Genomic DNA, 14,176 nt, shown 5'->3' with positions numbered 1-14,176 from the left:
AGGCTACCATGTGCGGCTCCAGGCCGGGCCAAGCAGGAGCATCTGCTGTCGGGCGCTTATCCGCGGTGCACCCCCCACCCCAGACCCCTCCCCAGGGCGTGCAGGTCACTTGTCTCCTTGCTGGCCACTGCCTGCAGAATCAAAGCAAGCATTTCCGTTCATAAGGCAGCGAGCTGGCTGCACCATGAGCCAGCCCTCTTATTGGGCCTTCCTGAGTTTTAGTTGCTAAGCATTTTTAATGTTTTCTGCTAACAGCAGTTAAGCACCCCCCACCCTCAAAAAGCAAAGTAATTAGGCAGGTGGGAGGAAAGGTCTAAGCCTGGGTCTCAGAGGAGAATGGACACAGGAGAAAATTCCACTGTAATGATCACCTCTATTGACACAAAGAGCACTTTCAGGGCTGGGCCCTGGCTGGGGCTGGCACCCTCTGAAACAAAAATTCCACTGGGAGAGAAGAGCTAGCTGTTCACAGTTCTTTGTGCAGCTACAAAGCAGCAAACACCAAGAACACCTAATGTTTGTTTAGCTTTTACAATTTCCATCCGTTAGTCTGTTTGTCTTCACCTCACCCCCTCCCCCTGCCCACCAATCCAGCCTCACTCGCCCACCCACACTGAGCTGGATTCTGAAGGGTCACATCAAGCACAGGCTTTGGACCCACACCACTGGGGCATCTAGAACAGCGAGAAATTCTTTTCCACTAGTGGTAAAAACAAACAAAACCAACAACAACAATGCTGTTGTGGGGAAAAGAAATCAGAACCCCATGGCTGTCTTATGTTTCACATCTTTACTGGAGGCGGGAAGGCAGCACCATCTCTTCCGTGCTTGGTGCCGTGGAGGTCTTGATTGGCCCCGTAGCCACTACAAAAACCACAGAAAGATCTAGATGCTAAGAAGGGTGCTTCCGAACACTGCATTTCTTCACTCTGTCGGCCATCTGGGAAGCACGCGGTTTTCTGTAGCTACAGATCTGGTATCTTTCCTCCCGACCAGAGTCAGGTCCTTCGAGGCAGGACCCTGAAGGTGAGGCTTCAGGATCCCCATCACACACGGTCCCGAGCTGCTGCCCCTCCAATCATAACCAATGTCTACCAAGCCCCAGGAAAGGGCTTCAGCCCAAGTCCACCTGGTCAGGGGGACGGCGACTGAAATGAATGCCGGGGCTGGTATGCGGCATCCTGGGACGGAGGCACGGAGGCACGGATTTCGGTCTGTGTAGACTTGCATGCCTACCAACCCCTGTGCACACACTTTCCGTTTCTTGGAAAGCACTTTCCCTCCTCAACTAAACGGGCCGTGACTTAACTCAGAAGTCACTCGGCTCCCAAGTCTTCCTGGACCGATTTGGGGGCCAATTTAGGAGAGCCCGGAGCGCCCGCTAAAGCTCTCTGCTCAGGGAAATACTTGATCACCGGCCTGCCTCTTCCTGAAGACTCTGAGACGTGAGACACAAGTGAGAACTGGGACTGGGTTTCAGTGACCCTGTATCTCTCAGGACCCCGCATGCAGTGGCGGTCGGGGGGACGGTTCGGGAAGGCGCGAGACGAGCGGGCCTCTGTCACCCACCTCCCCCTCCCTCCCCAGCAGCAAGCTCAACAGAGTTTTCCAAACACTTCTCTCCTCATGGCTGCACCACAGTGACCGGTTTTTGGAGGTTTAAAGACAAGATGGTTTGGAGATACCACAGAAGAAAGGAAACATTGCTGGCTGCTTTTTCTCAGAAGGGCTCCTTCAAACAAACACGTCCCCTAAGATAAGAACCCAGAAGAGATACAACAACCTCGGTGAATAATACAGATGACACTGTTAGCGCACCTCTGTAACACCATCTGCCACGCCCTTGGCCCAAATCCCTCGGTATTTCCAGGGCATTCTAACAGCAAGAGTGCTCGCTGGTTCTGCCTTTTCAGATTGGCAGTTCTCAAATGTGGTCCCTGGACCAGGGGTATCAGCATCATGTGGGAACTTGTTAGAAATGCAGACTCTCAGGCACCTCCCCAGACCCACTGAGTCAGAAACTTTGGGGGAAGGGCCCAGGATCCTGAGTTTTAACAAGCCCTCCATCCAGGTGACTGATATGCACTAAAGTTTGAGCACCATCGTGTTGGACTTTGGCTGGCGGCTGCCATAGCACAAAGTGCAGTTCTAGAAGATGATAAAACTATATAAAATCATAGCCGACTTAGTCCCTAAAATCCAGGAATAAAAATCTTTCAACTACATTCTCTCAGACTCTGCCTTATTTCTTTGTGTCATTTCCTTCTGTACTCATAGGTGATGTTCAATATATATCTGGCGATTGACCTTGGAATACCTTAGTTTTTTCATCTTTAAAACGGAAGCTACTTATTCACTGTTTCATTCATCCATTATTTCATTTACTCAATTCATTCAAAGATCTACTGCTTAGCTGAAGTTGGCTCTACCTATCAAATTAATGTTTTGAAACTTTTTTTTTTTTTTTTTTTTTTTTGCGGTATGCAGGCCTCTCACTGTTGTGGCCTCTCCTGTTGCGGAGCACAGGCTCCGGACGCGCAGGCTCAGCGGCCATGGCTCACAGGCCCAGCTGCTCCGCGGCATGTGGGATCTTCCCGGACTGGGGCACGAACCCGTGTCCCCTGCATCGGCAGGCGGGCTCTCAACCACTGCGCCACCAGGGAAGCCCGTTTTGAAACTTTTGAAGCAACTGCAAGCATTATTTAAAGTAGCATTCCTCTTTCTATATAAACCTCACAAGGCTTTGGGTGTGTGATTTGATCTGTGGTAACTAAGGATTCTGGGGGCAGTAGACCATGTTGTCATGTGTGCCCCACAATGCACCTTCAAGATTTATACAAAAGGGATATAATAGAAGTCAATCACAAAAACTGCAGAAGGACCTTCTTTTTGCGGCTATACAAACCTTTCAGGCTGCTCTGCTTTACACCAAGGTCAGTTCAGGTAGATGAAGGGTCTCGTTTCTCAAGACAAATGTGCATTTTCAGGCCGCTACCTATAAAAGGTACAGCCTGGCCCTGAGCTGTTCCTCATTAATGAGTTTGTATACAAATGATTAACTTTGGATTGCAGAAACACTATACCTCAAATTAAAAAAAAAAAAAATTTAAATATGCCCATTAGCAGTTTAGCCAGATCCGGACTGTGGCTGAACAAATAAGGGCTCCACCTGGATGTGCGTCCTAAGTGGGAGGACTTGAAAAGCTCCTTCTCTCTCTGGCCTCCGGGGGAGGCAGCTCGAACACATGCTGAAGCCCAAGCTCTATGCAGGAAACTGCCAGGGGCCTCCAGCCTTCAGCAAGAACCTGGGTCCGAGGACCCTGCATGACAAAGGTGACTGAGTTCTCCACGGCCCTGGACTGGACAACCCTCACGTACCTCCAAGCGATACCTGGGGCTGTCACACTTGGCCCTGACCCCTGGCCCTGGCTGGGATTCCCTGGACAGAAAAGGTAGTTTTTGGTGCCTTGTTCCTTGTGACAGGTTTGAGGAAACTGAACAGGGTCTGGGCTGTGTCCATCAGGCAGGCAGGTGGCTTGGAGCAGGCATCCCGAGGGCTTAGGCAGGAGGACATGGATGGGAACAGCGCACAGTGCGGGGCGGGGGGCGGGGAGGCAGAGCCTGGGAGCGCCTTGCTTGCTTTCCAGTGTCTGGGCGGTGACTGGAAAGGCCTGGAGGGCACAGCAAGGGGCGGCGAGCTGGGCCAAGGGTGGGGATTCAGGCTGAACTGAACAGCAGGAATCTGACCAGGAGGTTTGGCTGTGCCCAGGTGGCTCTTTAAATTTACAACTGAAAACGGGGGTGGGGGGTGGGGGCGGTAGCTCATGCGTCCTCCGGTCCAGGGATGCCAGAGCCCTGCTTTCCCTCCCACTTCCCTCACCCAAGACACAGCTCGCTGATGGACCCAGTGCTCTTTCCCCCTAAGCCGGGAGGCATCTGCCTGTCCCAAAACAACGGCCAGGGAACAAGCGGGAACCGCTCAGACTCTGCCAGTGAATCAAATCTCACGACCTTCCTTCATCTGTACTAATCAACACCAGCTTTATGATTGAGGGAGATTTAATAGCAAGTCAGCAAATCCTCACAACAGCTCCATGAGAAGGGGCTTTCCAGTCCCAGGTGGGAGGCGTAAGGAGGTCAGGTTTGGTTCTGAAGGGCAGCCAGCTAAGGGCGGGGGCGCCCCAAACCCAAGCCCCCTCCCCCAGGGCCGAGCCCTTCACGGAGGGGCTGATGCCGTCTCCCGCTCGCAGGAGACTGGTTTCAGGCTCATCACAGAACAAACGAGCACATATGTTTCAGAATATTATATTCGCAGATTCATGAAACTGCCAACATTTACAGGATATTAAAGCCATCGTAAGAGACAATCCTGGTAAAGGTGCAATCCCCTTTGTCAGCTTCCAAATGGGAGCGTAAGAGCTTTTACGAAAACGTTTCAGAAACGTGGCTTCTAGGGCAACGGTTTATGGTCAACAGCCTTTTGATCGCTTATGTGAAAAATATGTACTTACATATATTGCAGGAAACCTCACCACTTCCTTCCTAAGCGTCGGTGAAAAACACTAATTACTTGACTAATTAGACTGTGAAACTTCCCTTACAGATGGTAAAAAGGAGCTATTTTCACCCCACAAATTTACTTGTGACATCCCAGCCAAAAAACTGGAGGAATGTTTCAATGGTTTTATTGTAGACAGCATGAAAAATGTAAGCAAATCATATAAAAATAAATTAGAAACTAATGAAAATAGTCTGTCCTCTCCTAAGAGGGGAAAATAGTCTGGTTCTGGGAGAGCGAAGAATCAGTGCAGGAGGCCTGCTGACAAGGCAGCATCGCTGTGCCCGGGCTGGCCCGGACACCTCCTCCAGGATCGGGACCCACCCCACACGGCACCAGGCCTGCCTTGGCTCCGGACTTTCAGGTGCTTCCTTCTCATTCTACCTGTTGCCCTTTGCTTTCTCTCAGCCCTTCCCTACTGGTGAGAGCATCTGTTCACCCGGAAGCCACGCTGACACGGTCTCCCTGCAGCTCCGCACTCGGTACTTCCAATGGCCACAACCGCACACTTGCCAAAGGATTGGTACCAAATAGAATGGCATCTACCACCAAGTACCGCAGCTCAGGGAAGGAAGTGGCCTCTGACCAGCGGTGTTAGCGCATGCAAGAGCCCCTGAGCTCGCGGGGCCAGCACCCAGGCCCCGGGTCTGTGGAGAGACGCTGAGACACTCACCAGCATCCAGGCTGCCCGTGGCCGCAGTCCAGCCCATGAGGGGAGGGATGGCCCCCACGACGGCTCCCACCCACGTGTTGGCAATGCTGATCCTCTTGAGCGGGGTGTAGCAGCAGGTGTACAGGAAAATGTTGAAGAGCCCCAGAGCTCCCGTGAGTGGATTTACGCCCCAGGTCAGAAGGGCAACTCCCGGAACTGCACAGCAAGTGGCAAAGGACACAGCTAGCAATGGGCTGGAAGAGAGCAGGGGACACAGAACCATCACTTTCAGCTCCAGACAATCACGACGTGGGGCACAGGTACAGGGAAGCGAGCTGGGGGGTGGTGCTGGCCTGGCTTCTGCCCTGAACCAGGACATCCTCTGGATGACATTTAAAACGAGGAGGGACTGGCTTGCAGGAGCTCGGGCTGCTCCTCCTGGCTTTGCCAGCCGGGACTAACGAAGTGAGGAGAGTGGAGGCCGCGGGATGTCCCGGCCTCCCTGTCCTCACCTAAGCAGCAGTGACCGCCCCCTCCTCCCAGGGCTGACGCGAGGGCTGCCCGACACGGCACCTGCTTTGCACACGGTTCTGCTGCACAGCTGGTGGGAAGTTAAGTGATCGTGACAGATGAACCCTTCGGAACCCAGGATTTAGGGTTTGGGCAAAAACCAGTATCTTACTTCTGGAAGCAGTTCTGTCCATTTACTTATTCTTTATTTAAAAACATCACCCAGTTAGTACTAATGCATAAGGACAGTGTGTCTGAGTACCACTATGTGTAATAAATTACAGGCTCAGCACGGCACCAGCTCTGTGCCAGCAATGAGACACCAGGGGCCGCCCGTGGTGATCGCGCTGCCCAGCCGGACCGTGGTTTATGGACACACAGCTTTCAAAAGAGGTGGCACAACGCCCTATACGTAAATTGTCAGATAAAAGTCTACAGCGCCAAAGATGACCGCAAGCCTGGTTCTCAACAGAGCCTGCTTTATACAGTGGACTTCCTGGGGCCTCTTGTGAAAGGCTTTTCGAAGCCTTTCGAAGCCTTTTCGAAGCCTGTGGACAAACTGCATCTACTAGTCCCTGCCCATCTGCATGTTTCTTTACTCCCCTGAAGAAACCTAAGGAGGGCGCTTGAGCCTGTCTCCTCCTTGGAGAAGCCACGGCTCACTCGCAGGCCCCAGCACATGCCCACGGGGACGCAGGCGTCACGGGTATAGCTCCGAGGAGGCTCTGGTTTTAGGGAGGCCGGCTCGCGTCCCTGCAGGCACGCGTGTGGGTGCGGCCATGTCCCTGACACTGCCTGCCTGTCCCTCGAGGAAAAAGTCGAGCTGCGAGGGGGGCCGGGGAACCCACGGGCTGGAGACCAGGGGACCTCGGGGCGGGGGCCCATGAAGGGGGAAGGGCCCTTGCAGAATCCTGGCTCCCACTCTGATGTGGGGTCCAGCACTGACCCCTTCCTCCCAGGCTGTGACCGCCTGGGCCCACAGGTGGAACCCAGCAAAATGGGAGTCCTGATGGAAAGAGAGACCATACAAGGGGTCTGCTGTTGTCAAGGCGCCGCAGATGAAGAACCAGGAACCACTCCTGAGACTCGGCGCGTGTTCAGCCCCGGGGGTGAATCTCCATCCTGTTCCGCCACCTCTTCTACATCGTGTACGCGTGACGCCTCCCACAGGCCCTCGAGCTGCTCTGGCCCCCCTCCAACACTCCCACCCGACGGCCCACCGCGCTGGGGCTCAGCCGGGGCTCTTCTCCCTTCCTGGTCCTCAGCGTGATGGTGGCAACTCCTCTGCTGCTTCTCAGGGTCCCAGACCCCCTCCAGCCCTCAACCCCTCAACAGACATCCTTCCCTCTTACTAAGAGTGATGGATACCTTCATCTTGACTTCTTCCTCCCATTTTCTCTCTCATTTTTAAAGGCAAACGCTCCAGGTTTGCTCCTGTGTAATCCCCTCCCTGACTGTCTTTCACCTTCTCCCTCCACTGAGCCACATCCTCACGTCAAGGGCCTTGTTCACATTTCTCCAAGTTCTGACCATCCCCTCCAAACCCAAACTAGCCTTGACTTCCCCATCCCTCCCTCTCCTATCGGCCCCAACTCTCTCCCTCACACCTACTGAAGCAGATTTCTCTCTGCTGTGACCTGGATAAACACCATGTGATACACACCATGTGACCTGGACCACCTAGCTTCCCTGTAGAGCAGACACAGTTTTCCAGGGGCACAGGGAGGAAGACGCCTGGGGTCACCTCGCACATTGGTCCAGAAAGTAGAACTGAAATGGCTGAGAAGCAGTGCAAAAATTGTAACTGCTGTTCTTCTTTCAATCAAGTACTTTATAGCTTAAAAGAACAGATTTTTTTTTTCCCCTGTGGGACTCTGAAAAGCTAGTTTTATTTGAGTGGAAGAAAAATGTGGCTCATAAACATTTTTATTTTTCCTGAATTGGACCTTGTGGGAAAAAAAAAAGGCTGTTCACTCCTTCTCCAAGGACTGTGGAAGCCAGTTGGATTCAAATTTATTAGTGTTATAAAAAGCCCTTTTACAAAAGTGAGCGTGAATTTAATTTATTGAGATAGGCGATTTTACGTGGAAGTTTAGTTTCTGACCTTTGTCGGAATCACAGAAAATCATGAGACTCAAGTTTGGTGTTTAAATCCGTGCTCAGGGTCACGAATGAAAATTGGGTAGGTTGACAAACCATGTAAACAAAAATGAGGACATCCACCCAGGTAGGGATGATCATTCTCAGCACCCAGATACTCAGGGAACCCATTTCTTTCCTGGTCCAAGGAGCCTGGGGTCGGCTCATGTTGTGGGTAAAAGTGCCCCATTGACTAATTCTGTGAAGTTTATACTCATGTGCTTTATTTTTCATAAACATATACGTTTATCAACAGAGGAATGGATAAAGATGTGGTACTTATATACAATGGAATGTTACTCAGCCATAAAAAAGAACAAAATAATGCCCTTTGCAGCAACATGGATGGACCTAGAGATTGTCATACTGACAGAGAAAGACAAATATCATATGATATCACTTATATGTGGAATCTAAAAAAAGGGTACAAATGAACTTATTTACAAAACAGAAGTACAGTCACAGATGTAGAAAACAAACTTATAGTTACCAGGGGATAAGGGGGGGAGGGATAAATCAGGAGACTGGGATTGACATATACACACTACTTTATATAAGATAGATAACTAATAAGAACCTACCGTATAGCACAGGGACCTCTACTCAATACTCTGTAATGGCCTATATGGGAAAATAACCTAAAAAAAGAGTGGATAGTTGTATATGTATAACTGATTCACTTTGCTGTATACCTGAAACTAACACAGCATTGTAAATCAACTATACTCCGATAAAAATTTTTTAAAAATAAAATTAAATTTAAAAAAATGAAAAAAGAAGTACTTACTCTCCCCCCTACATTTGAGGAAAGGAGGGAGAGAGGGAGAGAGGGCGGAAAAAAACCCATAAATGTAACATATGTTCATTTCCAAAAATTTGGAAGGACAGAAAATCACACAAAAGATTCTAAATTAGCTTTTCAAAGAAACATTGGTTTATAGCTTTCTAGCCTTTTTCCAATGATACATCTACTTTAAAAATAACTGAGAACAGGGACTCCCCTGGTGGTGCAGTGGTTAAGAATCCGCCTGCCAATGCAGGGGACACGGGTTCGAGCCCTGGTCCGGGAAGATCCCACATGTCGCGGAGCAACTAAGCCCGTGCGCCACAACTACTGAGCCTGTGCTCTGAGCCCGCGTGCCACAAATACTGAAGCCACACACCACAACTACTGAAGCCTGCGTGCCTAGAGCCCGTGCTCCGCAACAAGAGAAGCCACCGCAATGAGAAGCTCCGCGCACCTTAATGAAGAGCAGCCCCTAATCGCCGCAACTAGAGAAAGCCCGCGTGCAGCAACAAAGACCCAATGCAGCCAAAAATGAAGAAAGGAAGAAAGAATTGCTTTGCTTGGCTCTTTAAAAAAAGAAAAAAAAAACTGAGAACACAGTGAATTGTGGTTTTGTTGCTTATTCTATTTTCAATATATCTTAATAATTTCCCTATGCAGTTAAGAATTATTTCACACCATTATCATTAATAGTTACATAGTGGCCTATTCCGTGGATATACCGCAATTAATTCAATCAATATGTCTTTTTGGACACAGCATTTTTCCAGTTTTTAATTAGAAATAATGTTGGGATGAATATCTCATAGACAGGTCGTTGTTCACAGCTCTGATTATGATACATTCTGAGGATAAGTTCCCAGATCACTGAGTCAGATGACATGAACATTTTTAGGGGTTTTGACTTGTACCCCAGCCTGTACTCGGGAGTTTATACTAGTTTACACTCCCACCAGCAGTATATGAGAAAGCCTATTCCCAGAACCTGTATCAACACTGGGCACGGCGGCATTGAAAACAAAACAAAAATGAATAAAGTCAGACAAGTTTACTGAGATAGATAGTATTATCCCCATTTTACAGATGAGAAACTGAGACTCGGAACGAGGACCTGTACTCGGGTTTCCTTGCGGGCTCATTCAGGTAACCCGGGGTTCACCCTCTAACTGGTACGTGGGGGGCGCTGGTCTAATACCACTTACTGATGCTCTCACTTCTGGGGGCTGCAGGGGGCTGGGGGGTTGGGGTCTTCCGCTGGGAGCAGCCTCCTGTGGGCTCACAGCTCCTTCAGTTCACCCCACTGCCCACGTGGCCTAACTTCCTACTGCATTCCCTGACGTGGAAACGACTGGGAAGCACTCCATTTCTTTGAAAGAAAGGACAGACCTGAGATGTAATACGGTGAGCAAGACAGACATGGTCCTCATCCTGGGGGTGCTTATCCCAGAGTGGGAGACAGTGAAACAGGTTGAACAGTCAAGTGAGGGGCGAGCCTTCCGGGAGCAGGAACCCAGTGTGAGCGGAGGTGTGGAGCAGACACGGGAAGTTCGGGGGATGTTGAAGCCAAACCCTGATGGACGGATGGGAGGCAGGCAAAGGGTGGGGCAGCGTGTTTTGGGGGCCGAAGGGGTCAGAGAGCAGAGGTAGGGAGGGCCATGGGGAGGTCTCTGGGCAGATGCAGAGTCCACGTAGCTCCCTCTGCTTCTTAAATCAGGGAAGGAAACGATCAGATCTGCTTTTGAGAAGGAGCCCTCTGCCTGCCAGCAGGGCCAGCATTCACTCCCCACATGAGAGAGGTCCCTATTAGGCGTTTTTTTGAGGAAAATGAATCACGATCACCCCACTGCACTATTTTTATCAAATGCTCAGTTGAGAGAAACAGCACTCAGGTAGCCAGTAGCCGTAATCTACCTTCCAGACCCCCAAACCCACGATGGGTAAAGCAGGGCAGCAGGGCCGGGCCCCCTCCTCCGGGCGGCCTTCGGTGGTGGCTGACCCCAGGGCGATCGCGCCGCCGTTTCATTAGCTCCTGCTTTTGCCTCTCCTTGTCTCTCCCATGTCTCCTTTTTGTTGACTTTTTTGATCACTTTTGTTACATTTTACATACCTTTGGAAGTTAACAGAAGCCTTGTTTCAAATAAGGCAGAATAAAAGAGTTAAGTAAACGAAGGGTGACCCACAGGGTTTTGGTTAGAATCTTTGCACACAGTGAAAATACATCAGTAAAAGAAGCGAAGGGCTCTTTTTGAAGCTGGAAGTAGGAAGAGGACGAGCAAGAATAAAGAGGAAATACATCAAGTGGTATCTGGGTTATTTTTTCAAGTTGGATTTACCGTGAAATCCTTAAATATCATAGCGATATTAAAGTTGCTTAAGTTTAGCTGTTTTAATAAAGAAATCTATTTTTGATACAGAAAACGATTAGGAAAGCGCACTCCTTTCTCATCTCGGTTATACACCTACGATTTCCTGCCTTAGTCTCATAAAATGTGCTCAGAATTAAATCTCAAAGACCTGAAAGGCAATATTGTCAAAGACTGATTTCTTGTTGTTTTAGGTCAATTACTCAGTGTACTCTTCCTACTAATCATACTGCTCAGCCCTTGATCAAAAAACCCACCTAGTCTCCCTGTTCATGGGTTTTGGAAAGTATCCCAAACCTGGGGAGAGACACCCCCCCGCCCCCCATTATTTCTCCCTTTATTTAAAATTTTTGTTGACATTTTTTCCTTACTTAAATTCCTTAGCAGTTCATCCACACTTCAAGTGGTACTTGGAGGCCTGATTTCTAGAGGTAAGACCAGAAGGAAGGCGAACAGGAGGCTTCCTTGGGTTTCCCTGGGCTGGGGTGACCCAAGGGAGAAGGTCTCGCTGGGACCTGCTGGCAGACCCCTTGCACCTGTGGTTCTGTCGTGAGCGTGGTCTTTGGACCAGTCACAGCAGCATCACCTGGGAACTTGTTAGGAACCCAGGTGATCTAGAGACCCACCGCGACACTATCACCAACGTCACACACTGGTCCTACCTGGCCTGCGTCTGGCCAAGCTGACGCAGGCTGAGCCGACAGAACCCTGCACCCTTGTTCTGCTTCCAGTGCTGACTGTGCTGGCCTGGTAAGTCACCCACTTTCACTTGTCTTTACATAAACGTCACTGCAGTGGAAAGCACTCAGCGCTGTGAACTAGATCTGCCATCAGCGAACGCAGGAACTCAGCGGTATCCCTCGACCCCACTGTTCCAAAGACCTTGAATCTAAGCTAGTCATGTGGCTTAACGTGTTTTGGCCACTGAAAGGGCGGGATGAAGCAAGGGTGGCAAAGTCTTGATAACTGTTGATTCTGGGTGATGGGTGTCCTGGGGTTCAGTGTGCTCTACCATTGTGTCCCATGGAACGTTTCCACAACAAAAATGTTTCTGAAAATGCTTTGATACTCTTTATTCATATTATCATTCTGGTTTCTGTATATGGCATAACTAAGCATGCTGTACAGGAATCAGGTGGTTCTGAGTTCTCTCATGAGAACTCTGATGTTAACTATCTATATAAAAGTGGGCGAATTATTTAACCTCTCTGGTCCTTAGTTTCCTCAACTGTAAAGTAAGGGTTGTATTAGGACTCTTTTGATGGCAAGATTGCAACCAGAGTCAAACTGGCTTACACATAAGGCTCGGTAACAGGACCACGGGGAAGGCAGGGGTTTTACCCCATGGAGCTATGTGACCTGGGGCAAATTACTTAACCTGCTGGCCTCAGTTCCTTCATCTGTGAAATGGGAGACACTTATGCCATAGAATTGCTTATGAGTTAAATGCAATAATGTAAATAAAGCACTTAAGAGTGCTCACTCAAGGTGTTCATTCATTATTCATTCAAATCTCTCACTGCCTACACAGCCAGCCGCTACACTAGGTGTGGGTACAGCAGCCGTGAACAAGACAGAGAGCAGAGTTTAGTCTAGAAAGGAAGACAGACGTTAAACAAACACAAGTACTATGAACTCTCAAGTTGCAACATCAGCTGCACGAAAAAGAACAGGTGATACGAGACAGAGTTATTAAATACAGGACTTATTTAAATAGAGCTGGAGGTAGAGGCTGATAAACTTGCAATAAATTGTTTCCCCTGATTTATTTTTTCAAAATTATAAAGACGTAACGGATATATACTAGAATATGAGAACGCATGTATATATACTCAAGAATGTCAGTTCTTAATCATAAATTATAAATGTATGATGGCTGTGAAGCATGTTTCTAATAATAACAATTAAAATGGCAGAATATTTCTATCTCCAATTATAACTTTAAATTAAGAATTTAATTTTATTACAACAAATTACAAAAAAATAAACCAGAACCAGGAGAAACTAGGTTGATCACCTGCAAAACATTTTTAAAATAAATTTATTTATTTTGGGCTGCGTTGTGTCTTCGTTGCTGTGTGCAGGCTTTCTCTAGTTGCGGCGAGCGGGCTTCTCATTGTGGTGGCTTCTCTTGTCGCGGAGCACAGGCTCTAGGTGCGTGGGCTTCAGGAGTTGTGGCGCACGGGCTTAGTTGCTCCGTGGCATGTGGGATCTTCCCGGACCAGGGCTCGAACCCGTGTCCCCTGCATTGGCAGGCGGATTCTTAACCACTGCGCCACCAGGGAAGCCCCCAAACATTTTTTTTTAAAATGTGCGCTTACACGTCTACTACAGTAGCTGTGATGGCTTTTATTAAGAACCGAGGAGTTAATATCTCTGTGAGTGGATGTTGCTGGAGTGAATTTATAAAGGAAAGATCAGAAAAGCAGGGGAATGGGGTGTGACGATGCTGCAAAACATTCCTCATTGTCAATAAAACAGAAAAAAAAATGTGTGAATAAGGAAAACAGCACTACTTGATGGGGGCGGGGAATGGTGGCAGAAAAAGATCTAGCAATTTTCTTGAGCTAAAAAAAATTCTTTTGTATCCCTTCACTCACTCATGCAAATAGGTTCACAGTTCATGCTGAGGGTAGAATGGTGATTTATTTCCAAACTCACATCCAAAACTGAATTACATTTTAAATTGAGAGATCTTTCTACTGAGCATCAGCGTGAGGTCTTTCTACTTGTGCCTTTCCTGGCCAAGGCTACCGTGGAAAAGAAACTAAGAGATAGAGTGGGAGGGGGATGTGTCAACACATTTCTATGAATTATTTATTCCTCCCATAAAATCTGGTATTTCTTTGTTTACTAAAGACCAATCCTTAGTAGCTCTATCAAAGTGGAATCTATAGAAATTAGGAACAAATGAAAAAATACAAGCTTTAACATGATACCTACTTATTACACTTAAATGTAATTTAAATTACCTGACTTTTAAATAATTTACTGGAGAAATGTGGCCTTTCTGTTTAAGTAATGTGTCAGAGAGGTCTATGAAATGTTATATTAAATCAAGAAGGCTTTATATTTTAAGCAGCTCTGCAGGTAATTGGTTTAGACAAAAATGAATCTCATATTTCTTGGTCATTTTTCCAGAATAAATGATTTTTAAATTGTAAAAC

General features: G+C 48.3%; 1 protein-coding gene across 2 annotated transcripts in view; it reads right to left on the bottom strand.

Moving 5' to 3' along the window:
• COX10 (cytochrome c oxidase assembly factor heme A:farnesyltransferase COX10) overlaps positions 1 to 14,176 on the bottom strand; it is a 111,224-nt gene that overhangs the window by 8,900 nt on the left and 88,148 nt on the right. For both annotated transcript variants that reach the window (XM_081219284.1, XM_081219285.1), the window contains exon 6: positions 5,232 to 5,464. In XM_081219284.1, coding sequence (XP_081075410.1) covers positions 5,232 to 5,464 — 233 coding nt within the window. The remainder of the gene's footprint in view (positions 1 to 5,231; positions 5,465 to 14,176) is intronic.

Source organism: Mesoplodon bidens (genome assembly GCF_964165515.1).
Source record: "Mesoplodon bidens genome assembly, chromosome: 19".
NCBI lineage: Eukaryota > Metazoa > Chordata > Mammalia > Artiodactyla > Ziphiidae > Mesoplodon > Mesoplodon bidens.
Note: the sequence above shows the minus strand (reverse complement) of the source record. Positions and strands in the feature narration are given on the sequence as shown.